General features: G+C 43.7%; 1 protein-coding gene across 9 annotated transcripts in view; it reads right to left on the reverse strand.

Annotated features, from left to right (window-relative positions):
* Positions 1-4,100: 4,100 nt before the first annotated feature.
* LOC139411432 (microtubule associated monooxygenase, calponin and LIM domain containing 2a) overlaps positions 4,101-25,360 on the reverse strand; it is a 45,981-nt gene continuing 24,721 nt past the window's right edge. The window contains exons 4-28 of one of the 9 annotated variants that reach the window (XM_071157784.1): positions 25,156-25,272; positions 22,932-23,033; positions 20,712-20,867; positions 20,452-20,552; positions 19,615-19,872; positions 19,387-19,502; positions 19,140-19,266; positions 18,867-18,963; positions 17,428-17,575; positions 16,424-16,623; positions 14,837-14,937; positions 14,492-14,563; positions 14,237-14,374; positions 13,699-13,818; positions 12,977-13,336; positions 12,054-12,161; positions 9,650-9,802; positions 9,385-9,462; positions 9,052-9,144; positions 8,259-8,387; positions 7,769-7,946; positions 7,388-7,464; positions 7,214-7,292; positions 5,282-5,342; positions 4,101-4,310 (exon numbers count right to left, since the gene is read on the reverse strand). In XM_071157784.1, coding sequence (XP_071013885.1) covers positions 5,284-5,342; positions 7,214-7,292; positions 7,388-7,464; positions 7,769-7,946; positions 8,259-8,387; positions 9,052-9,144; positions 9,385-9,462; positions 9,650-9,802; positions 12,054-12,161; positions 12,977-13,336; positions 13,699-13,818; positions 14,237-14,374; positions 14,492-14,563; positions 14,837-14,937; positions 16,424-16,623; positions 17,428-17,575; positions 18,867-18,963; positions 19,140-19,266; positions 19,387-19,502; positions 19,615-19,872; positions 20,452-20,552; positions 20,712-20,867; positions 22,932-23,033; positions 25,156-25,272 — 3,167 coding nt within the window. In that variant the 3' untranslated portion in view covers positions 4,101-4,310; positions 5,282-5,283. Of the gene's footprint in view, positions 7,293-7,387; positions 7,465-7,768; positions 7,947-8,258; positions 8,388-9,051; positions 9,145-9,384; positions 9,463-9,649; positions 9,803-12,053; positions 12,162-12,976; positions 13,337-13,698; positions 13,822-14,236; positions 14,375-14,491; positions 14,564-14,836; positions 14,938-16,423; positions 16,624-17,427; positions 17,576-18,866; positions 18,964-19,139; positions 19,267-19,386; positions 19,503-19,614; positions 19,873-20,451; positions 20,553-20,711; positions 20,868-22,931; positions 23,034-25,155; positions 25,273-25,360 lie in introns of all 9 variants that reach the window. The other 8 variants (XM_071157786.1, XM_071157785.1, XM_071157782.1 and 5 more) reach the window with 8 other exon arrangements.

Genomic DNA, 25,360 nt, shown 5'->3' on the forward strand with positions numbered 1-25,360 from the left:
GGAGTGGGAGCGCTGAGCGCTGAGCCCACAGCCCTCCTCCTTACACCTCCACATCCCCTCGACCTCAGCATCCGGCCTCCTCTGTGCCTTCTAAACTCCCCGCTGTGGTCATCTCCACAGACACAAAGAACACAACTCTAAAACGCTCCCTTTCCTCTCAGTGGAGTCCCACCTCTCTATCCACCATTCAGGGCCATGCACCCTGTCACCCTACACCACGGACTACTGTCTCATCTGAACCCTTAGGTCATGAGTGCGGCTCGCAGGTGGACTCCCAGAACACGCTGATCATAACGTACTGAATTAACAACATGTATTTTGACTGATGCATTGCTGTTGTTTCAGAACGGTGAAGGACGGTCAAGTTCACAGGCAGAGGGCTCCTCAGATGCAGTGGTGACACACACAAACACATGTGCACACATCAAAACAGACTTGAGTTATCACTGTGATACTTGACTTGCCCTCCATAACTGGTCTCAATTAACCCCAGCTCTCACCAATTCCATCTCCAGGCATTAAATGCTGTGTCCGTGACAGACAAGTAATCCAATGCCAAAGAGATCATCTGTGCAGTTTGGTTGGGGTAAATGCTTTTAAACTGCATCTCTGTTCTCTTCAATTACGTAAGCAAGGAGTGTGTGCCGAGTATAAATGACTTTGCATGATTTGTTCTCAGCTGGTAATTTAATTTAATATCACTAGCCAGTTAATAGGCAGATAACCCTTAGGTACTGTATTATATAGCATCTGGTACCTCCACTTGCCCAAGCATCTGTTCCATGATAAATAACTGACGTCAAGAGGTATGGTTATACAAAATGTATGAAACAAATTAATAGAAGTGGTTATCACAACTGATAGCTAGCTATTTAGCAAGTTCCTAAAATAGAAGCAGAACTTTTTAATTTCCTTCAACTGATAGATTTCATTAGAATCTGTGTCAGTATTGGTCACATGTTGGATCTGACAGGTTTAATTGTTTGTCAGATTGAGATGTGACTGATGGTCGTGGTATTCAGAGCACCTTAACCTTTCTATTGGGAAGATAATGCAGTCTGTCCTGTAAAACTTGGCCTGTTTGTCACCAAGCTGCCTTATCTTACAATAGAGAGGTGAGCCATATGATGGGAGCCAAACACTGGGGATCAAACAGACCCTCCCTTGAGCAATACGATTATTCAGGCAAGATTTCATCCTGTTGTGAATGACATTAAGCATGGAGCAGCCAGTGTGGTCTGATAGGAGAGATATCAAATCAGCCACCATGCATATTGTGATACCAACATAAACCTGCCTGAAGCTGATGGTTTAACTGGTTCAGTGAGCTGAACAAGTGAGAAAGTTGGAGACAGAAAGAGAAAGAAAGTGTTTCCGATTCTATTGGTATGCTGTAGGCCTTGGTTCTTTTAAACATGTTTATGCTGGCCAATGCCTGAACCCACATATTAGACAATTACATAGAGGCATTTTTGGGTCATTTCCATGATCTCTTGATATGAGCCTCTTTCTAAACAACAGTGCTTTCTAGTGGTTACCTGTTCCAATGACATGTTAGAGGACATGAAATAGAATCAGTAGGATAGAATCATTACACTGTTATGAGCTGTGGTAGATGGTAGTTGCCAACCCGTAAATGACTCATACGTGATCAGTTAATAACTTAGATAACGTAATTTGACCCATTTAGTTTATTTTCCCAGAGTTGAGATCATAAAAATTACTGTGAGAACTAGAGTCCAGAGGGTATTGCTATTACGTAGCAGAGCTGCACAGCAACGGGTGATGACAGAGGAGGAAGGAAGGGGCAAGAGGTACAACAGGAAAAGGAAATGGTGGAGACAAGAGAGGAAGACCTTACAGACAGAGAGGCAGACATGCACTATAGTGGCAGAGGAGAGACAAAGTAGGGGAGAGTGAGAGACACAGGCAAACATACATGCCCGCACATACAGGCACTATATATTAATATCTCATCACCCTCCCTCTCCTGGGACAGTGGCATAGATCAGGGATCAAGCTGAGGGGAAGGTGTGAGTCAGAGTAGAAAGTGGAGCCATATCACACTGTTATTGGAAACAGTGATTCCGCCAGTGGGTGGCATCAGAGGCTCAACGTTAGTCTCATCCAGGCCAGATAAGAAAAACAGTCCCTTAACCAGCTGCATATTACTATAAGGCAGTGATTTACAAAGCACGGCTGCTGAATAGAAAATGCCATGTCAAGGCGGTCAACTCTAATTGACTGTCAAGAGAGTGTGCCACTTCAGTTGAGTGTAATTTCCCTTTGCAAGTAATTGTTCTGTAATTTCTGGAGACATTAAATAGCTCAAATGCCACTTAAAAAAATTGTAGCTTGCCCCTGGATCCCGCTTGCATAAACAGTTTTTTTTACCTCCATTTTTTACAAATCATTTATTATATTCTGTCCTGTTGATCACTCAATTACTAAATAATGTCAGCTATGCACATTTACCCTTGACTTGATAGCTCCAATGGCTGAGGTAAAACAGTTGGCATTCCTCAATTGACAATCTCAAATCTATGCTAAGGGTTGAATGCTCTGAAGGCAGCAGATTAATGAAATAAAATATCTACCTTTATACAACACCAAATAGACACATACCTGTGTGTGTCATGATTTATCTCACTGAATACATTGCTTTTACAAACCTCCATTGTTATTTAGTCAAGAAACACTTGGCCTTCTGTAGACCTTTCAATGTTTTTAGGGGTCACATTTCCTCAGCTTCTCCCTGATCTCTGCTGTACTGGAGGAGGGAGTGAGGCATAACCTGCTGACCCCAGTAGCTTCGATTACATCACAGCACACACACCATTGGTCCGTCACACTGTGTGATGCAAAGCTTCTGAACAAAATGTCCAGGCCCATCCAGCCCCGGTCTAGCAAATGTGCCAGATCAACAGTATGCTTAAAGTTGAAGTTTGGTTTAGAACATCTCCCTCTGATGTTTGTGTGAGAGGCTCTGAGGACTCAAGGAAACAGACATTTTTACAAGCAGCATCATCAGGACTTGCAAAATTGTTGGCTGAAGGTTGTTTTTTTGGTTTCCGTGGTGATAGTTTGAAGGGACAAGTGGATGATACTAGAAAAAAAGAGTGCTTCAATAGTATATACCTCTGTTGTGATTACATTAAATCAAGCTTTCCCCTTAAAAGCAAAGCTAATGGAAGGTTTTGGATACTGGTGATAATACAGCCAGGGACATATGCTTTGGCAGCTAGTATAATACATTGATTGTATGTTTCCTTTGAAATAATTCTATTCTTTATAAAACAGTACACACCATTTTTTTTAAACACTTCAAATTCTAAAGTATATGCTTTAAAAAAAAGTTATTCTAGTGGTGTGGGGTGGCATGTAGCATAGAGGTTAGAGCGTTGGGCCAGTAAGCGAAAGTCTCTGGTTCGTATACCCGAGCCGACAAGGTGAAAAGTCTGTCGAAGTGCCCTTGAGCAAGGCACTTAACCCTAATTTGCTCCAGGGTTGCTGTACTACTATGACTGACCCTGTAACACAACACATTTCACTGCACCTATCCTGTGTACTGTATGTGACAATAAAACATCTTAATCAGGTATGATGAGAGATGATTTCATGGCTGTTGAATAAGACACAAGACACTGATGGAGCATATGGGGAAAGAGAACTGACTCCTTCCTGTGAGAACCATGAACCATATCTGGCAGGACTACAGTGGACTGGCTGGGGAGAGAGTTGTATGGTTTGACATGTCCCCTTTGACCTCATCACCAAAGAATCCTTTCTGGCTCTCACGGATACAGAAAGAGCTCCAGGAACCCATCCAGGAACATGTCCGCCTGGGATAGAGGAACTTAACCCATCCAATCATACATTTTAATTTAGGAGACTAGACATGGTAAGTAGACTAAATATAGGACATGCTCTGTAAAAGGAGTTCATGTTTAGGATTTACTTTGAGTACTGAGCCTGTATACTATGTGATGCTGAACGGCTCGACTTAAACGTGTTACCCCTATCTGTACTATTCTATGTGCCATGTCAACCCATGGGGAGAACAACATTGTGATAGTATGAAAGAATGACACTAAACTGGATCAAGATGACAAATCACTTTATTTACATTTGTTGCTTTAGGTCATACATAAAGCAACACAGAATCTCCATGAGAAAAGCAGGCTGCATTTGAAGTCCCATAAAACATTGTTCAATGTATTCATTTAAGACAACATGAGCTATGAACCTGTTGGGAGATTCATTCCCTTTGTTTGTGTGGGTCAAGAAAAAGTTATCCTGGGTGACAGCGTCTGGAAGAGAGAAAGATTGATGGCAAAAGATGGGAGAAAAAGTGGCATGCCTTTACATGACAGAAAGCTGTCTGTCAATCGTTCAACATGCACTCGGGAAGACCAATGCAGTCCAAACACCACAGTTTCCGTGTTATGCATGCAGACACTGAAAAGACAGTCTCGTAGAAGGTGTGACTTTGAACATCATGGTATTATGATGTGTTTCAACCTATAACAAGTGTGTGCTGTAGTTATGGTTCTGCTGGGGGTGCTGGACACAGACATTAGTAGTTTAATAACTTCATAGGTTCCAGGGAATTCCACATATTTAGCCTCACATTGACGTGTTTTACCATTTTATTTTCAGGACAACCAGGGCTACAAGTAGAACATAACATTTGACATAAACAGTTGCATTCATGAGTTTTATTGACAAATGTCTATAAAAAAAACAAGGTCCAGCCCCCAGAAAAGCTGATTAAAAATGAGTATATAATAATTACAATTGTAAATTCAAAAATGGTTTGCTTAGTGGGAAATTAATATCCAACTAGTCAGTGACAACTGTGTGGAGTATGGAGTTTGTGACAGCAACTATGTGAGTTTATAAACACTATGTCCTGCGATTTCCTATGATCTACTAAGAAGAACTTGTTACCTCCTAACAACTCTTGATTGGCTTATGAGCGTCATAGAGCAGACCAGATTACATTTACGTGTTTGTGAGAATCTCAGCCTTTCAGAGTACGGTCATAATAGTTTGTAGATTAGACATTTTTGTGAGAATAATCGTTTTTGGGATCTAATATCGGCGGATGCAGACGAAATAGAAAAATCCTATGCTAAAAACTGCTGTCGGTAGCTCAAACACAGGGGTTAGAAGCATTTTTTACTTGTGTGTGGAAATGCTGACAGTAATTGGACTAATCTAACAAAGCATCCACTCCAAAACATTGTTCACAAAACCATGTGACCATGCAGGTGATCACCTTCAGAATGGCATGTCTCCTAACCAATCAGGAGGCCCATCATCAGAAAGTTGAAAATAGACTTCCAAGTGAACAAGAATAGAAATGAAAGGAAGGAAATATAGTAGGTTAGAATATAGAGAAAAATCTGAGGAAGGATCAAATCCAGTTACAATGCATAGAAACTTTGTAATTGTTAGATAACATGAGATTGTGCTATTCAACAACATGCAATTTAGCACTGTACAGTGTACTGCATGAATTATGTAACTTCTGGTTAGGGCTGAAAACACTTCTCATTTTTAAAGTGCACCAACTGTATCTTTGGATTTTGTATTGGTAATAAAGCTGAGATCCTGCTATCATACTTAACATGGTTATTAACAGTGAGATGAGTGGCAAGCACATACACACCACAGCATTCAAACAAAGCCTGTGTTATCATGTCTGATTCAGTCCTTCTGAACAATTCAATTCAGCAATATTCTTAACATTCTGAAAAACATATTGAAGTGAAATAGACCTGTACAAATAATAAAACATGAAGAAAAACCTCCTCTATTACAAGCATACAACAACTCTTTAGAAGATTGTCTCTTATTCCACCTTATCATACAGTAAATTGAATTTGGCCTTGCATCTGTTTCACCAACAGGTGGCAGCAATGAGTAAGCATTAAACAGTCCATGAACTGTAGTAAACCAAAGCCCATGTCCATGAAACCTTTTCCCCTTTTTAAGTACAACGGACAATGCACAAAAATACTGGAGGCACTGGGCCATAAAATAAAGCAATAAAAGTTATCATAATGTGTTGCGAAAGTACACTATGGTCACGGTGTCATACGAGATCTTACAATAAAAACATAAACATTTTAATTTGTGTCAAACAATATTGAAATTGAAAAAAAGATGATAAAACCTTGTCGAGCACAGATCCACGTTGGCCCCCGACCCAGACCCCGACCCTGACCTGTGAGTTCAGCAGGGTTTAGTAAACGTGCAGCGTCAGCACTAGTCATTATCCAAGGCCTGGACAGCCATTAGGCAGCCATTAACTCCCACACCATTCATCAGGCATCAGCCACAGGTCAAGGCAGCTCCCCAAGTTAAAGTGCTTCAAGTCAGTCTTTTCATTTAGATTACTTTTTCCACACAAAAAAATCTGTCATAACCTGAGTTAAGCCATGTAAAAACTGGCTCGACTTTGACAGCCAGTTGTTGAAAGACTCAACTCTAGAGCAATATAGATTGGATGATTTCAGCAGTCATATCAACCACATACCGTGAATGATTTATACCACCATGAAACCATGTACAGCACATTACCCCTCATCATAAAGAAAAATGTCATGTTCATGAAACATCGCACGTATCACAAACCAAGCTACCACTTGGGAAATGTTACTTGTTCTTTGGTTGGTGTAGGACTAGATCTAATGCACTGACAGCTACATATTCTGTGAGAAAATATTAACAAGGTGCTTGTACACATGGTCAAACGGTAGCTTGCCATCATATGACATGGCACAAATGCAAGATACGCCAGTTAATGTTCGGCCAGGCTTCAGACCCTATTGCATGAAGGTTAGGGATAGAGATAGGGATAGGGTTAGGGTTAGGATTAGGCTTCCCTCCCTGGTGGGCCTCTACATGAGCCTATGGCCTAGGTGTTCCTCCAGCCACAGCAGTAGGGGCTGGATGGACTGGGAGACAGGCCCGGTTTCAGAGTACATCTGCAGCAACACCTCCTGGAGCATGAACAGCAGGGGCACTCCCAGGCTCAGCAGCTCATACAGGAAGACATAGTCCTGCACATTGGCTCTAAAGTGGAGGCCCACAGCATGGGCCGTACCATGCACCCAGCGAGACAGGAGGCGGGGGGAGTCACACACAGCCCGGGTCACACTCAGGGGCCAGCTCAGGCACTTCCTCAGGCGGGAGCTGATGGTACCTGGTGACTGGCTCTGCCGTCCTTCTGTTGTGTCACAGTCAGGAGTCTGTGTCCCTGATCCCTCCTGAACCCCAGCTCCCTGAGGGAAAGACCCATTTAGTCACAAAGATGTCCCACAAATTAACATCAAAATGACAATGGCAAGTGGATGATTGAATGATCCAGAACAATTACCAGATGTGAATTGAATGTCCTCCGATGGTTCATTCCATTTTTACGTTGTGTGAAGTGCAGCTTGCAGTACAACTTGCCTAATTGAACATGATCAAAGGAGGATTTAGAAAAATTGGCACATAAACAGTTAATTATCTCTACCCGGCACAGACAAAAGAGGACTGGCCACCCCTCAGAGTCTGGTTCCTCTCTAGGTTTCTTCCTAGGCTCCTGCCTTTCTAGGGAGTTTTTCCTAGCCACCGTGCCGCTACATCTGCATGGCTTGCTCTTTAGGGTTTTAGGCTTGGTATCTGTATAGCACTTTGTCACAACTGCTGATTTGATAGATTGATTGATTGACAGCAAGCAAACATCTAAACCTTAGTGTTGGGAAACACATACCCTGCTCAGAGTCGAAGGCATGGCCTCCCTGGCGCAGGATGGAGCCACAGGTGTCACAGCGAAAGCATTCCCTGTGGAAATAAAGTCCCTCAGCACTGATCCTTTCCACCACGTACACACGCTTCTGACAGGAGTGACACTGGTCACCAGACCCGGGGAACTCCCTCCGCAAGGAACCCTGGGAAACAGAACAGAGAGGCAGACAGTGCTACAAATGCTGTCAGCCCAGTAAATGACGATAATAAGGGAGTGATGCACTTGTGTCAGATTCCACAACTTTGACCCTAAAAGGCCTTATGGCCGAGTTTGGCCTTTAGTTCACAAAGCATAAAGAGTCATAGAGTCCTGCAAAGAATAATCATCCCAATCCTTATTTTACACAATCCCCCGCCAGGGCCTGGGACATAGTCTATGTTCTTCACCTAGATAAGAGCTGTTGTTCAAGGCTGGTACAGTCTGAGAGGCTGCATGCTCAGCCAGACATGCTTACCGGAGACAGAGGCGCAGAGGCTGGGGGTGAACAGGGGGAGGAGGCTTTAGGCCTGTGGTCAGTCTCATAGAGGGTGACCAGCGTCTCAGCCCTGGCTGCTATAGCCAGAGACACCTTCCCCACCGTCCTCTGACATGCAGCAAGGAGGAAAAGACAGGAGGAAGACAGGGAGGACGAGAGGTAGGAAGGGAGAAAGAGAGTAAGAATAAAGGTCAGAATGATGAAAGCAAAAGTGATAGTCCACATCACTCACAGACCAGACCAGACCAGACCAGACCAGACCAGACCAGGATAGGTAGATAGATAGATAGATAGATAGATAGATAGATAGATAGATAGATAGATAGATAGATAGATAGATAGATAGATAGATAGATAGATAGATAGATAGAGATTTGATTACTTTGTTCTCTGACTAAGGCCACTGTTGGGGAAATTAGTAAAGTTCTTTCATCAAAATAAGAGTCTCAGCTCAAAAGTATGGCCACAGAAGAGGAGGGAATGTTTTCTCATTATGGTTAGCTGGTGGGCCTGTCTGGATGCTTCAGATTGCACTGACTGCATGGCGCTGGCTCAAAATGATCAGAAATCTGTGGACAGGGAGGGGCAGTCTAACCCACAAAGTGCAGCACCACAAAAATATATTCAACCATTGCATGAGAGGCCCTAGGATAGCTAAAAGACATCTCAAATGCTTCTTGCATGCAAGACCTTTGTGTCTACACGTGTCCTTTGTGATTTAGAGGATAGTACAAGTTACTTTAGCAGGCATGTGGCGCTGGGGGCAAAATACCTGTTTGACGTTATTAAAACCAGGTTCTGGCTTTGGTTGTAGTATTGCAGTGCGTTGTTGTTGGGATATATATGTGGAGCCACTGCTGTGACACTGAAACAGCAACATGACTGTGATGTTAATAACTACAACTGTAATTTACAGGCAAATTAGATTCAAAGTTAAACAAATATATACTTCTAAAATATATACAATTTACCAGATTACATAATGTTTCAAATCAAACAGACAGCACTGCATTTTGTGTTTCTCTGAGAGGCAGCAGGCTCTGCATATAGAAATGATGTGGCCATAAATAGTGCTATGGTTTGGAGGCACACAAGAGTCACTCACCACATGTGACTCATTCAAGGGATCTCTTTGCATTTCTTTCTTACAAAGCTGCATATCTAGTGCCCCAGATTGACTGGTCTTTGGTTTTCCATGAAGAATGAAGGAATTAGAGGAAACAGAGAAGAAAACTTAGTTTAACAGTTCAGTGACAGATAAGGGATAGATTAGTGCATCAAAATAATAGCATCATGTCTGCTCTGACATTAGGGGATATGGGTTTCATGATGACAGACAGATGGTGAGAAATGGATGTGCTTGTTTTCACCTTGAGTTGGAGTAGAATGGATGAGGATGAAGACACGGTTTGAGGGAGTGAGAAGGTAGAAAGGGTGATTTCTGGACAAAGGAGGGAAGTGACTTTAGGAGTGGGAGCAATGAGGATGGGAGGAGAGGGAATGGTCTGTTCAGCAGATCCAGACTAGGGTGGGAATGGGAAACAGAGGAATGGAAAGTCAAAGAGGGAGAGGATTGTTAAAAGAGAGACTGAGAATCAGATAGGTTAAATGATAGTTGGCATGCTCAGTTTGATGGGCTACAGCACCTGGCATTCCATGGCACTCTACCGTCCTATTGACCAAGCCCCAACCTGCTTAGTCTCAACTCAAGAACACTACATTCCATTTCGATGCCAACTCAGTTATAGTGCTACAGATTAAAGATGTGCAATATCTCTGCAGGATGAATATTGAATGATCACAGATGTTTTAGCATAGCACACAACGATAGGGACACAGCAAGCATTTCACCCTAAGGTCTACTACACCTGTTGTATTCGGCGCATGTGACAAATATAATTTGATTTGATTTGACATGCTGAAACACAGACATGGATGTGGTTATTTATACCTGATGTTGAAGTAGACAGGAAGAGGAGGACGATGGAGAATATATATGAGGGGGTGAAAATGTAGAAAGGGTGATTTCTGGACAAAGTACCGATGAAGAGATTTTAGGATGGGGAGCAGGGAGGATGTAAGGTGAGGGAATGGTCTGACTCTGTCTAGCAGATCCAGACTAGTGTGGGAATGGGAAAGTCAAAGAGAGGAAGATATTATGAGCCTCAGATGGGAGTTAAATTAGAGTTTGCATGCTTAGTGGGTTGGGCCTCAAGCCTAAAATGCCTGGTATTCCATGACACTGCATTCCATTGAAATGGAAATTCAGACGGATTTAGATAAAACGTGTATTTCGCCATGATAAATGTTAAATGATCAAAGGTTGTAGCATGACACACAGTGATAGGAACACATACAAGACAGTGAGACAGACATGGATGTGGTTCTTTTTTACCTCAGGTTGGGGCAGACAGGATGAGAATGAGGAATAGGGATGAGGAGGTGAGAAGGTAGAAACTGTGATTTCTGGGTAAAGGTATAATGAGGTAACTTCTGGACTGGGGTTAGGGAGAATGGGATCAGACTCTGAGGGAATGGCCTGTTTATCAGAATCAAGCTAGGTGAGGAATGGGACAGGGGAGATTTGCAAATGAAAAGAGAGGGAGAGGATTGTTAAAGGAGAACTTTGAGTGTTAATAATTAGATACAAGTTACAATGAGAACTGGCGTGCACAGGGGGATAGGCTTTAGGCAAAGGTATTCCGTGGCACTCTCCTATCATAGTATTAACTAAACCCCAACCTGCTGAGCCTCAACACAACAGCTTACCCTGGTTTCCACTGAGATGGAAACTCATTTAAAGAAGGTGAGCAGTTTCTTTTTTGATGATAAAATATATTTTCCTGTAATGGAAATTGCAGTATGATGATGATGATGACTACTCTAGCACTAAACACCTTGTTTGATGACTGCAGCCTCTTCCAGTGAAGCACAGAGAACCCAGTGCAACCTTTCAACAGTGTCCATGCTGAAACCCTCTGAGTCTCTGAGCACAGAGTAGGCGAATTACCATCACAGACAGAGCTGAGAGAGGAGGATACCTAGTTTTCCGCCTGAGCTCTCTTCTGCAGGTCTGTCTCAGTGGGAATATAGAATCACGATGATTTCTGCTTTAAACAACGAACTGCCTGATGTGTTTTCACAGGGTGTTATATTGTTTTAAAAAAGCCTTGTTGAAACCCACAACGTAAACAGTCATATATTGACTGACAGTGAAGGCGATTTAAATTACAGATGTAGGATCTTAATTTGATCACTATTTTGTTGCTGAGAATTTTCTTGCACAGCAGGAAATGCAAACGTGTAGCGTATTCAAGGTTTAAAAAGGTTTCTAAAGTTTGTAATTCCCACTTTAAAATGTCAGACTTTCTTTGCCCTAAAGAAAAATGTATCAACACAAAAAACAAACAAAATGCCATTAATTATAATCCACATAATAATTCAAATTTCCTGTTGCTGCAGGATTATTTTCCTGTTTTAGCAAACTGTCTCAAATTAAGATCCGACATCTGTTTAACAGAACACTGTCCTACAATAACCTGAAATCACCTGCGCTAGCTGTGTTCTGTTGCTACAGACTCTGAGCAGCTGATGAAGACATTGCCAAAAAGGTAATGTTTCTGGAGATGATGGATGTTGAATTTCAACACAGGGAGGATTATATGAACTCTGTGCAGCAGCAGTAATGTCAAACAAGACTAGAGCGTGCAACACGACAAACACACTGAAGGACGGGAGAGGTGAGGGGTCAGAGTTCAGGGGTTAGATAGTCACCTGGGACGTAGAGGTCACATCCCCAGAGAACAGTGCTCTCAGGTGGACCGCTTTCTCCTTGATACTTTTATTATGAAACTCTCTAGCATTCTGGGTCTGAGCTTTCTTCTGCAGGACACATACAATGAGACACAGAGACAAAGAACAGGCATCAGAAAGAGAAAGCTGCACCCGCAACACAGTACCACATACTCCCTGTCTGATGAATGGGTCTGAATAGTAACATAATTAGGCGGATTATTAACTCCCAAATCAGTTATAATGTACAGACAAATAAAAGTATGAAATGTATGCACTCATTATTGTAAATCGCTCTGGATAAGAGCGTCTGCCAAATTACTAAAATGTCAAAGGTAATGATCAAGCAAGATAAGTGGACTTTGGTCCTACTTTCCCACTGAAGGAGCTAGATGGCACATTGTTTAATGGGTGGTGGGGAACAATAGTGTTGCTGTGTTGAGTAGAGTGGCAGTTTTTTAACACTAATTTGACACACCAGCAGAGATGACTCCACACTTAGACATGTGCTCTTGGAACAGCAGACTGAGACCCAAACAGAGACAGACAGACACACAGGACTGGCACAGAACAAGGCTACAAGGGCAGCGCACTGGCTAAACTTGCCAGTCAGCAGCCTCTGTGCCTCTTTGTCTCTGCCAGGGCTGTGGGTCTGTTCTTGCCATTGTGGTCGTCAGCGTGGATGATTAGGGGTTGACTTCACCAGCCGACTATGTGCTATACAATGCTAAATGTATAATCACGATGATTATCTCAACACTCATATTCAGCCTTTTCCTAAAAAGGATGTCTTATATGATCACACAGTAGGAGGCAATAACAATAGAAAAAGACAGAGCAGACAAAGAGAAACGGACAGATGGAAAGGAAAGGAGAGGAAAGGAAATGAGAGGGGAATAGGTCACCTGGGTGATCTTTTCCTCCACTTCCTGAAGGCGTTGGAGCATTCTAGACATGGCTAGGACTGCTGAGTGGCAGGAGGGAGAGTAGCCAGGGTACTCTGTGCTCTCTGGCTTTTGAGGAACCGTCTGAGGTTGCGTCTGAGCACATGTCTGATCAGCCTGTCTGACCTTCCTGAGGATGGGATTTGGGATGGATGGGGGTTGGAGCTTAGGTTGGGGCTGGAACTGGGGTTGGGGCTGGTGCTGAGACTGAGACTGAAGCTGGGCTTGGAGCTGGGGAGAGAGCTTGGGTTTGGGAGGAGGCTGTGGTGGGGGCCGAGCGATGCACTCAGCTGCATATTTGGCACAGGTTGCAGACGGAAACTGGAAACACACAGCACATGTGAGCTGCAGTTCTATGGCTCTCCATCAACTCAGGGTAAGCTTGATGAAAAAACAAGAAGCAATTGCAGCTAACAGGCTCCAGTAGTTTAACAGCTGGAGAGAATAGGAGGGAGATTTATGCCCCATGCTTTTCTTTATCGTGTGAATCTACTTCACTGGGGGGCTTATTTTTCATTTCCAACCCACAGGGAGCATTAAACACTCTCACTCCAGGTAGAGGATGACTGGTTTGTGAGTGAGTGTATACCAAAACTGAGTGACAGTGTGTGTTCTGCAGAGTGTATCAGCATGGGTATGCGTGTGTATTACAGTATGTTGACCAGGCTGCTCCAGTCCTCTACCTGTGTCTTGGGGGGAGGGTTGAGTGGGGTCTGCTGCCTGAGGTTGGTGAAGCGTGGGGTCTCAGTCATGTCCATGGAGCGTGGCCGAGGGGCCCTCTCAGAACCCCAATCACACTGAGACTGATGGGGTTTGTCAGCCAGAAACAAAGCCAAGGAAAAAGGTTAGTAGAAAGACAGAAAAGGAAGAAAAGAGAGAAAGTGACTTGCAAGATAAGTTAAGTATCTCACCAAAACAGTTAAGAACAAATTCTTATTTACAATGACGGCCTGCACCGGCCAAACCCGGACGACGCTGGGCCAATTGTGCACAGCCCTATGGGATTCCCAATCACAGCCGGTTGTGATACAGCCTGGAATCGAACTAGGGTGTCTGTAGTGACGTCTCTGTTCTATAGCACACTGTGGTATAAGGCATCTGAGAACAAACATGCCAGGTACTATACCATACTACAGTACTGTATAAGCTATGGAGGACACTGTCCAAAACTGACAAAGTCCTGAGGAGGGGGAATGGAGGACATATCTTGGTGGTTCTGACCTGTCTCCGGAGGGTGAAGCTGGGGTTGCTCTCCTCAAACTTGGACAGGAGTTGGCTGGCCATGGAGCGGACCTTGTTCTCCTTTACCCCCCTCCCCTCATCCACACAGGACACACTCTGACTGGAGAAGTTGGTTGCCTGTCATGAGAAATAGTGACTTGAGCTATCAGGGCCAAAATAAATAGTATTTTGTCGTATTTGACGTTGGTGCGCTTAGAATGTCATTATGAAATTGTAGTTGATGATAATAACTACCTCTTCCAAATAACTGCAGACTTTTCGTCTCCTTTTGTACGTTGGGTCAGTATCTTCTAGCTTCTTCTCATCCTGAAAGAAAACAAACAGGCCATAGTATATGACTAAATATTTCAGACTGCACTCAATGGTAAAAAGATTCAACATGAAAGTGAACTAATTAAAAAGAGCCCATCTCAAAAAAAAACTCTAGAAGAATACATTTAACTTGTGGAAGGCCCCAATACCGTCCACTTCCTCAAATGAAATGACTTTTGAAATGATAACACAGGGAGGCTGAAATGGCTCTCAAGTTGCAGTAGTTATCAAGGCAGACAGGTACCTTTGAGAGAGGAGTGTGATTACCTTTGGTACCCTTTTTCTTGGTACCAAGTTCAGAACTTTGTTCATACTTCTGACTGCCTTTGAAGGATAGTCTTCACTGTTTTCGTCGGCCCCTCTAGAATCTGCAATGAAACACGAATGCATTAAAAGGTATGATATATTCCACGGAGCTCAGCCATGAATGCCAAATAAAAGCAATGGCCAATGTTTTTTTTTACATTATGTCTAAAAGAAACCTAATATTATTGTGTTGGAAAGAACCAGATGGGGCAAGACCATCTGCGTTTCCTGAGAAATGCCACCTAATAAAACCAATACTGGGAACACTTCACTTCAGATCATAAGAATGTATACAATTATTGCTAAATAGTGCATCCTCATTCCATCATGTGGGAAACCAGCTTTGCTGTGGAGAGAGGCATATCATGTGACCTCACAGAGACCATAAAGCTAGTACAACTGATGTCCCTGTGGCAATAATATGCTCTGTTCACCTTAGGCATCTCAGACCAGAAACTGGAGTAAGGTATAGTGTTTTCTCTCCAGGCACCCTAGACTCAGAAGCTATTTGTAAGGTAACCTGCACTGTGCTGGGCAGATGTGCATTCCTCTCATGCCAGACAATGTGACTGATAAGGTTGTGCAACGCAGAGCTCCTTTCAAAGGAAGCTAAATGAAATCTCATACCCTCTTACACACCGGCAAAAGTGTCTCTAGAAAGACATAACTTATCTGAAAGAAAGCAGGGGTCAGCCCAGAAGCAAAGGGATGAATTACATTAAGGACAGAGACAGCTTGATATGTAAAGAAATGGCTCTGGTGAAAACAGAAAAAGTGAGAGGCTGGGCTTTTAATACAGTGGACACAGTGGAGTGGTAGGGCCTTCGACGGTGACAATGACGAGGTGGTAAAGTGTGGAGTTTCAGGTTTTGTTATTAGTCGTATGTACGGGCTACACATGGTATACACAGTCCATATAAATGCTTACTTGCAGGTTCCTACGTGACAATACAACAACAATAAGAAATAAGAAATTATAAGAATACGAACATCAAGTAAATGGCTCAGTTGAATATTTTACCATAAGTATAATACAGGAAGGCACAATTTATAGTCCAATATTTACACTCATTATGGGGAATGGGGATAGGGGTGCTAGTATTTAAATTGTGCAGTATTTAGCAATAATGATGAGAGTCTGGTGGCAGCCTTGTGATGTAAGTGTAGCATGAATGTGTGTGTGTGAGTGTGTGTGTCTACAGGGGGAGCATACACCTGCCAGTGGCCAGGGCAGAGCAGTAGGACCATATGCCTCTCCACCCTGTCTGCTCCTCCTAATGAAGTGTTCAGAGCCAAATGCTTCTGCTGCATTTAAAAATAACTCTGACATGGGAAGGAGCCTTTAAAAAAAGACCTGATGATTTAAAGGGCTGCTACTCTGTGTGTGTGTGTGTGTGTGTGTGTGTGTGTGTGTGTGTGTGTGTGTGTGTGTGTGTGTGTGTGTGTGTGTGTGTGTGTGTGTGTGTGTGTGTAGGAGTGAAATCTGAAGTCTGGGGCTTCAGGACACATGTGTCTGCTGGGGGATGGGGTGAGGGGTGTGAGGCGTACCTGAGATGGGGAGGGGGGTGCCACGGAACAGCTCGTAGAACTTGGAGAGGTAGGTGACCATTCTGGTCTTGTCTGGTTCCTGACCAGCAGCCATCTCCACCCCAGTGGTGAAGGGCCGGATGCCAAACTCCCGCTCAGCCAGGTCACATGCCAGCTGGAGGTTGTTAGCCGAATCCTCCTCATTCAGCGAATCAAACTCTCTGAGGGAAACCGATTGAAATGATATCACGCAATGTTGTTGTAATGTTGTGTAGGTAACTAGGTGAAGGCTTTATAAGACTAAGCTGGTGTCAACATAGAAGTTATGAAACAGTTCTAGACTAGCAGTGTAGCCCTCCCTTTACCACAAAGAAGAAGTCATAAATAACAAACTGCCCTACATACTGAATGTGACATGTAATACATAGTTATGCTTTCCAAACTCCCTTTCACATACTATAGGGTTTCTCTAAAAGCAGTTGTGTCTTCCGTGTGCTCTGTTTCATCACACCTATCAGTAACAGAGAGAGAGAGAGAGAGAGAGAGAGGAGAGAGAGAGAGAGAGAGAGAACTGACATCGGGAAAAAGGCTCTTCGATGAATCTCACACCCACCACTTTCATTTACTCTCACACAAAGATGGGCTGTGAGTGAGAGGCAGGGGCTTGTGTGTAGATAGTACACCAGGACATACATTGACATACTTTCATGCCTGGCATAGTTTACATTAGACACCGTCAGAAGGAGACAATATTACGGTGTGGGTGTAAGAAATTGTGCTATTACTGGTGTCTTGATGTAAATGTTAGCCTAATGTACAAATTCCCCATTACACAATATACCATAGAGGCATTTTATGAGGAGCCAGTCTATCGACTTACAATGACGAAGTGCTACATGCCAGGGTGTGACATAAAGAAGTCTCACACATGGAGGTTATTTACAGTCACAGGAAGGTACATGAGGCCAGTCTTACTGTGGTGGTTTACAGGGTAGTTGTGTGTTGCAGTGTTTTGCTCTACATACATGAGGTGGGATCTGAACCGGTGGATGAGGGCACAGAGAGCCAGGCCGCTCTGCCACGAGGTGGTCAGGTCTGTCACGCTCACGTTCCTGTAGCCCTCGGTCTGTTTCTGGCACCACGTCAGCAGCCTGCCCGGCCTGATCTCCGACTCTACACACACAGACAGGAACAAGGTGTTCAGTAGGGTGAAAATGGCGTGAAAAAGGGAGACACTACCTTCGTTGGTCCAATAAGAACAACATAGATGTTTGTTTTCCATTGCCCTATTTTACATTTGTGTAACTGTCCCCGTCTATCAGTGTATCAGTGTTTTGTCACTTGTCATGTGTTGTGTTTTTGTGGACACCAGGAAGAGTAGCTGATGCTTCTGCGAAAGCTGATGGGGATCCAAATAAATAAAATACTAAACACAACCCAGCTAACAGCCACCCACCCACTCACCCGGCAACACAAACACAGAGCTAACAGGAAGTGAGATCATAGATGTGGGAGAGTGACAGCAGGTGACGTTAATGAGAGGTAAGACTGATAAGAGGTAAGTTATAATAGGGGCTGAGGTATGCATATGACTCTGTCAGGACATGTTGAACCTGTCTGTCATTGTGTAATAGGACCCATGGTTGTGTAACATTGTGTTTGGTGCATTGTGTAGAGGCCAGGGTGTGCTTAAAGATATACTGTATACATGGAAGAAACATTTTCTGATGATGGAGACCGTACTCATGTTTAACATGATCCATGGGGCCAAAAATATCTTGAAACGTAACCAGCTAGACTTTGTTAGGTCTGGTATCTGAGATCATCCTAAAGATTTCACAGATGCGTTTAACTACTAGTGTATCAAGTCATGTTTTTCCTTTTCACAATACACAGAACCACCAGCTTTGGCCTCCAATTAAATGATGAATATAGGGGGGAGGGTCTGTACCCTATATGACCCTGTCCACAGTCCAGAGGCTTCACCAAAACCCCCCTCTCATCAGGGATCATTGAAAAAACAAACCTCAGAAGGTGACTTATTTCCTAAGCATGAGATTAATGCGGTCCTCAGTCTGACACTCCTGTTAGCAAGAGAGGTCTGCCTCACCTTAAAGACTTCTGTGGGCCTCTGTCTCAGAACACTCCCAGAGCACAGGGAACGGGAGAGAACTCAATAGAACTAGAGTGGAATAGCTTATCTTCTCCTACTTTTTGGGTAAATAGCCACTGAATGAATGAGTGCTGCAGATATTTGGGCCCATGAAACCCAAGGGACTCATCCGTCATCATTTTCAAATGAGTTACTTGAACCAGTTGAATAGACATCACAACATGTTCTGTAGGTTGGAGCCATGCACTGGATCAGAGGTAAGTCCATACTAGACAGCGGTATCCAAACACTGTACTAAAGCCTCCCAACTCCACAGTCTCTCTGGCCTCTCTTGTATCGTGTGTGGCTCACCTCGTCTGGCCAGGTTCACAGGGTGACGTATTGTACCATTACGCTCCAGAGAGCACGACTTCACTGGCAGCTCTCCATTGATGTACAGGTGACGCACCTGGAAGAAATAACAAAGAGACACAGCTGAGATTTAGGCAGAAGAAGAGATAAGAGATAAGAAGACAAGCACAGTCCATCCTTCTTGTGTTAATGTTAAGGGTGAATCTGATATTGGTGACAGCAGAAAGTGAATACTGCAGTAAGCAATGTGATCCTTGAGAACGGCCTTCGTACCTGGTTTTGCCTGACACAGGTGGAGATGAGGTTGGGATACCGAGTCCCAGGGTCAATGGTGTACTGCTCAAAGTTTTTGCCAATGTTTTCAGTGGTTGTCTGCGGCAGGATTCTGTAAAGACTCTCCCTGGAGAAATATATATATTTAGTGTGTGTGTGTGTGTGTGTGTGTGTGTGTGTGTGTGTGTGTGTGTGTGTGTGTGTGTGTGTGTGTGTGTGTGTGTGTGTGTGTGTACTGACCACTGACCTCTCAGCTAGCACCTCCAGAGGGGTCCTGCCCTCAGCCCACCTTTTCACCATCCAGGCTGAGTCAAAAGCAGCCAGGAAGCCTCTCGCACACCCTGTACCCATTGGCCAGAACGGCTGCACACACAGACACATAACATCAGCATAACAGTACATTTTGCTGAACATACAGTATTAATGTCCAACTATTTTAAAGCATGATTGAACCCTGTTGTCACAGTCTCCTCACCTCTAACAAGCTGTCCCCAACCAGTGCCACCAGTAGCTGATGTCCGAAGCGTTCTCTGACCAGCGCTGCATTCTCCGAGGCATACATGCTGGTGAAGTCAAACATGGCCACGTCCGGCTGGCCACAGGCATTTATGGCAAAGTCCAGCGTGGGAAGCTGGTAGTTGGTGCCAAAGTCAGCAGCTTCGCGGGCGTAACCCAGCAGAGCTTCCTGGTTCACATTCTCACTGCTCAGCAGCATCTCTGTGTCTATGTAGTCCTACGAGACAAAGTCAGGGGAATTGTGTTTATGAGAGAACATGACCAAAATGATGAAGTAAAAGAGGCAAAATGAGATGCAACATTGATACCCTAGGTGTAATAACAGTTATTCACCTTGTATATTAGAGGACCATTAAAGATGGATGCTCTTTAAATTGTACTGTGACGCCAGTCTCAAAGTCCCACATTGTCTTTATGAATGAATTCATGGGATGACTCATGCAGAACCCTGGCAATTTGAAGTGAGAACGAGCGCTGAGAGGATTTCATAAGCAAGTGAAATATGTGCTCCTTTAGGGATGTTTATAACACTTAGCTTTCATGGATGTCATTGTGGTGCCCACCCGGCTCATGGGCTGTTCAGCTGGCAGACCACCAAGGATGAGATTCCTCCGACCCAGCACCCTCCTCTATTAACTCCTCACCTCTCCTTCTCTCTCCCCCTATCTCTATTTCTCTTCCTTTCTCACACACACATCTGAATACACATCTGAATACAACACCCTCAGACAGCAGGAAAAATCGTCCCGAGGCTGAATCTAGTTGATGATCCCTGATCTAAACAATGTTTGCTCACATGAATGATGACACCCTTGTCCAGTAGGCTCTGCTTCTTTGCTGTCATGACAAAGTAGTGTGTGTTGTCCTTGTAGTACACAATGTTCTCCAGGTCAATACCTGCAACAAATGACAGACACAGACAGGAAGGTTAAAACCCCCCATGATAATGACAGGGTTGAAGATTGCTGTTGTTTGACAATGTGTGAATTTAAGTGCATTCTAGGGGCAGTCTGCTCCTCTGGCTGAATCATTGGCTGTGGGGGATCTCAAGCCCACCTGTCTCCTCTTTGAGGTCCAGGAAGAACTTCTGGTTAAAGATGAAGGCCACACCGCTGATCTCCTCCACCTTGGCCTCGGCCGTGGTGTTCCTGTTGACAAAGTTGGCCGTGATGGCGATAGCCAGCTTCCCACGGAACTCCTTCCTCTTGAACCCTAAGTGCGAGAGAAAGAGGGAGAGAGAGAAAGAGAGAGAGATAGAGAAAGAGAGAGAGGGATAGAGAAAAGAGAGAGAGATGGGATGTTACTATTCTCTGGCTAGGCCAGCGGAGTCATACTAATCCAGAGGAAATCTAGCACTGAGCTGTAATCACAGGCCAGTTATTTTAGGATCAGAGAGGCTTGTTACCGAGGTGATACTGTTTATATCACCAGGGAACAAAAGCCTCGGCAGGAGAGTTGGGTCAGTACTAAAATGTTATGATCTAATAAATATGTTTTCCAGGTTGATTAACTTTCACAACTTCAGGTGGAGTAGAGTGCAGTCACTCCTTGCATGTAATGGACTATCGTAAGAGAAGGTGCAGTCTCATTTTTTCACGGTGAGATTTTACAATATGTACTACTTTGGCTGCAATTTTGTACACTTCTGCTATTTCGGATATCAACAACAACGGAACAGAATTCAGTTCCTCTTCAGATAGAAACATTGGGGAAATGCTTCTTGCATTGAAGTTTAATGCTATCCTCTCACTGATCCTGAATTTCTTTTTTTTTTAATGGAGACATTTTAGAGGCTCATTTAATATTAACTTTCTGTGCCCTATCCAGGGCCAAACATAACTGCAGGCAAGCCTTAAAATAGACTGAAGCATGGGCTCAGACTTTTAATGCCAGACTGCTATTCACTTGGGTTCCTGTTGCTCCTATTCTCACAGTTACAGTTTTATAAAAAGCTGTCTGACTTTTTAAATGACATGCAAAACCTTGCCTTTGTGAAAGAGAATATGCTGAAGTCTCTTTGTGGTGTCAAAGCTCTACCGAAGCTCCTAAAGCCTGGAAAAGGCAACCAACCACAGCCAATACCCGGGATATGTCACTCCAGGATGTATGTCCCACAGGCCACATGTTAGTATGCTTATAACTGTCCTGGGGAAGAGGAGGGTTCTGTACCAAAGCCCTTTAGTGAAGGAAGATACATCCTCATTACCTCTAGACCTGTGACTCAGGAAGGAAAGGGAGATGAATGTTCTAATGTGTTCAGCCTCTCTTCCTCCTACAAAATAATGTATGAGCTTCTGAGAGATGCTTTTCTAGGAGGTAGCATTTTAATATGAGCCAGAAATGTTCCATTACGGTCACTGCTAATTCACTGGGGCATCCCCCCCCCCCCCCCTCACATCACTCTTTCCAATGCAGCTGTGTTCCTCTCAGACGATTAGCTGGGTACAGAACAGATTGCGGTATATTTAACCCTCCTCTCAGACAGGGCTTGCATGGCAGTTCAAAAGTAGAAGGACTTCTAAAAAGAAAGTTTGCCTCAGGCTTTTCGTCATCAGACGATGACCTAAACGCCTCATTGTTTGGAGACAGAAAATGCCCTTTTTAGGAATAAGCATCTGATGTGGATTGGTGAGGAGATGACAGGCATCTGTGAGGGAGAGTCCTACATGCATGCATCAACTGTTGAACAGCATCCAGATGACGACACAAACAGGGTCCCAGATCTTTTTTATTACAACGATATGGTGATTTCATGTGTAACCTTGCCCTTTGAAGGAGAGATTAATGACATAGGGTATCGTTTTACCGAGGCGAGCTTGATTTTATGCCTTCCTAACTTTCTTGGATGAGACTATGCTTTTTTAAATGGATGCTTTGTGCAGCCAATAACAATCGTATGTTTCTTAGTTACAGTTGTTAGGCTGCTATCCAGACAAAATAATGATATGAGAAAGGTGTCCTGGATATTATTTGAAACAAGCTACTGTCAACAAAGCTACGTAAACATACTTTTCAAGATAGAAATGGTGTTTGAAGGCGCTCCAGATAATATCCAACTGCATTTTAACTTGTAGCTAAATTTAGCTTTGGAGCAAGTAGTGTTTAGTAAACATATTGAGCAATCTCAGAGAGAGCCATTCCACGGATGTCATCGCATGATATCATATACAATACCATATCACCATATCCTATGTCTGGGGTCAGGTCATTAACGGTATGTAGATATACTCTGCATGGATACAACCCGTCACCCTCCCATCCCTCCAGAGTTCTCACCTTCCAGGGTATTTCTCCTCCCATCAGCCCCCACCACCACGTCAAAGTCAATGTTTGCCACGGGGTGATCGGCAGGCCTGATCTCAGCTCTCCAGCCAGGCCCTGAAACACAGACAGAGGAGAGGAGAGAGAGCAGGAAGGGAGGAGAGGAGGGGAGAGAGGGTCAGTACAGTTCCACATTCACAGGGACACACACCTCAAACAAACATACTTATCAGTATACAAACGGGTAGAGTTCAACCCAGATAGAGAGAATGAGAGGACATGGGCTAGAGAAACAGACACAATATTTACTTGGTTGGTCTTTAGGCCTGTTATTTCTGGGGAACAATATTTATGATGCCTATCAACACCAGTGGGGAAAATGGTTTGCTAATCCTGACAGCTCTTAACAAAGAGGCTGACACAGAGGTCACACACATTGTGTAATTTAACTCAGCAGACTATACCGTGCAGTAATTATATAAGATATTGATTAATGTGGGGCGGCAGGTAGCCTAGTGGTTAGCCTGTTGGGCCAGTAACTGAAAGGTTGCTAGATCAAATCCCCGAGCTGACAAGATAAAAATCTATCGCTCTGCCCCTGAACAAGGCAGTTAACCCACTGTTCCTAGCACGTCATTGTAAATAAGAATTTGTTCTTAACTGACTTGCCTGGTTAAATAATTCATTAATTAAAATGTCAGTCTCACTTGTACTGTATAATTGATACCAGGGCATTAACCATCTACATTATATAATTCAATACATAACAACATTTTAGCACTTAGTGGATCAAATGTGGTGAATGATGTCAGCCACAGAGGCAGTGTGAGACCCCAGCAACTTTGGGTTGGCTGTCTATCCGCTGTGTAATATCACCACGTCAAAAATGCATTCCATCATGTCAAGGACACCGAGCACCCTGTGACAGCAAAAGTAGGGGGACCATTCTGTATCCAAATTTAGTAAAGACTCTTGTTTTTATCAGTTGGTTGACGTCGCTGTCGAGGCCACACATGGGATAGCTAATGACCTCCAGTCCAGGAGTCCAATCAACAAAGCTCTGTAGGAGGGAGGGGGGTCAAGTGTAGAGGTATTTCAGATAGCCAGCCTTTCAGCTCGGCGCCACATCACCACACACCCCGCAGTGTTCACATCTTGAAGCAGCTAGTACTGTACTGTTATAAGAACTTAGCCGAGGTGGCACGGTTGTAATTACACCGGCGAATCAGCTCTTAATTAACTTCCATGGCCGTAATTTGGCTCTGCTGCTCCTTAAACAAAGCCACTAGGTCTGCTCTGCTCACTGAATTTACTGTGTACTTTGCTCAGCAGCAACCATAAAATAACATTAGCATCTGGCGAGGTTGCTAACCATTAGCAGCTGAATAGGAATGGCGAAGCAATGATTATGACTTTTAAACATTTTGATTTCCATGGCAATGCAAATATCAAATAAAGGGTGATCAGTGCACTACTCTAACAGTGCTGCTGTTTACTGCTGGTTGCCAAGGAGATACACTGTTGAATGGGGAGGCAGAACTACTCCAAAAGGTACTAGTTATGGACTTCAGTAACTCCCTGTAGCTCAAGGTACAGTGATGTAAAGCAGCGGAATGATATGGTGTGGGAGAGAATATACTGTGTTGGGATCCTCTGGGCAGCTACATACAGATGTAGGATCTTAATTTGATCACCCTGTTGCAGGAGAACTTTCCTGCAATGTAGGACATTTTAAACTTGTAGTATATTTGAGGTTTTTCAAAAGGCTTCTGAAGTTGGTCATTTCCACTTTGAAATTTCAGACTTGATTTTCCCTTAAGAAAAATGTATCAACCTCTACAAAAAATGTCCATTAATTATAATCCACATAACAATTCACATTTCATGTTGCTGCATGATTATTTTCCTGCTGTAGCAAACTGGCTCAAATTAAAATCATCTGCAACAGTCTTACTGACTGTTGCTGATGCAAGGCTCATGTTAAGGTGCACTGTTGATGTTCTCCATATGCATTGCATGAAGCCCTTCAACCCCAGCTAACCTGTCAGATATTGGAAGTCTGGTACCAAATGCTGTAACCTAGCCCTTGCCTGAACCCCTGAACTGCATCCAAAACACCCTTAATGGTTAGCAGGAAGGAGCAGGGATGATGGGTTGATTTGTACTAGGCCAATGTTGATGGAGCTCAATGGACATACAGCTACTGTAAGTGACGGCCTGTAAGTGGGCTGTCACTCACCGTCATTCTCCTGGTTCTCTGGAGGTTCCAGCAGTTCGACAAACTCCACATTGACATGGAACTCCACAGCTACGAGCAGGGCGATCTTCAGCAGCATGAGCTGGAGCTGACGAATACCTGGCAAACACAGACAAGAATTAGGAGTTCTGAGAACCGTGCAAGAAACCCAGCTGTATTTTCTGCATTATCTAATACAGTACCTAGT

This window comes from Oncorhynchus clarkii, chromosome 6 (assembly GCF_045791955.1).
Source record: "Oncorhynchus clarkii lewisi isolate Uvic-CL-2024 chromosome 6, UVic_Ocla_1.0, whole genome shotgun sequence".
Lineage (NCBI taxonomy): Eukaryota > Metazoa > Chordata > Actinopteri > Salmoniformes > Salmonidae > Oncorhynchus > Oncorhynchus clarkii.